This window comes from Pyxicephalus adspersus, chromosome 7, assembly GCF_032062135.1.
Source record: "Pyxicephalus adspersus chromosome 7, UCB_Pads_2.0, whole genome shotgun sequence".
NCBI classification, from domain to species: Eukaryota; Metazoa; Chordata; class Amphibia; order Anura; family Pyxicephalidae; genus Pyxicephalus; species Pyxicephalus adspersus.
In genome coordinates this window covers 612,320-613,434 of record NC_092864.1, presented here as the reverse complement: position 1 = coordinate 613,434, position 1,115 = coordinate 612,320, and the positions used below count along the sequence as shown (strand labels likewise).

Sequence of the window (1,115 nt, the reverse complement as noted above, 5' to 3'; positions counted from 1 at the left end):
CCTCTGCTGCCCCCATACTGCCCTCCATCACCTCTAGTGCCCCCATACTGCCCTCCATCACCTCTGCTGCCCCCATACTGCCCTCCATCACCTCTGGTTCCTCCATACTGCCCTTTGCCACCTCTGGTGACCCCATACTGCCCTATGTTGTCCTATGTCACTATAGGTAGGTGGAGGTCACCAATGAAATTTCAGGGCTTATTGGCTGAACAGGTGAATCCTGCAGGTTGTGTACAGTTCTGCTCTCCAGGAATGCAGACACACCTATAGAGTCACACCTGAGGATTATCCATTGGGAGAGTGCCTACCCTATCTCTGCATTACCTCTGTGGAGAGCGGCCTGGATTAACCCCTAAAACCCTAGACAGTGGGCCAGATTTATTAAAGCTCTCCAAGGTTGTAGAGGATTCACTTTTATCAGTGAACCGGGGTGATCCATAAAACCTGTAATGGATCGGATCCAGCAAATAAAACATTTGCTAACAAATAGCAATAGACTTTAGGCAATCAATGCCAGGTTTGCTGGATCACCCAGCTTCACTGAATAAAGTGTATCCTGTCCAGTCTGTAACAAATCAGGGCCCGCTAGAGAGACTCCACACCTGGAAGGAATTCGGGGAAATGAAATCAGATGAAGAGAAGGCAGAAGTATCCCTGACATTGCAGAGTAATCAGTAGTGGGGTCTCGCAGAGAATCCATCCCCAATACTGACATACTGGAGATTCTAGAATGATCTACAATGGCCACTTATCTGCATTTGTTTCTACAGGGTTTAAAGACAGCGCTGCCCTAAATGCACTGCAAGCCCAGGAATGGCTGGGACCCTTCTGTACCTCCGACCACTGCTGTCCAGGTAATGTGTCCCCCAGATCCCCCCAACACCTTATTCTGTCTATCTAAAGAATCCCTCCCTCTTCTCTGAAATACTCTCCCCCCAACCTACTGTACTCCCTACAACACCCGCACCCTACGTCACCCTCACCTGCACCCTACAACACCCACACCCTACATACCCCTCACCTGCACCCTACAACAACCACACCCTACATCTCCCTCACCTGCTCCCTACAACACCCACACCCTACATCACCCTCACCTGCACCCTACAACACCC

The 1,115-nt window shown here is 50.3% G+C and overlaps 1 protein-coding gene across 1 annotated transcript in view; it reads left to right on the top strand.

Moving 5' to 3' along the window:
- LOC140334465 (uncharacterized) overlaps positions 1–1,115 on the top strand; it is a 13,201-nt gene that overhangs the window by 10,475 nt on the left and 1,611 nt on the right. Inside the window, exon 9 of the mRNA XM_072416742.1 lies at positions 771–854. Within this exon, the coding sequence (XP_072272843.1) occupies positions 771–854 (84 nt within the window). The remainder of the gene's footprint in view (positions 1–770; positions 855–1,115) is intronic.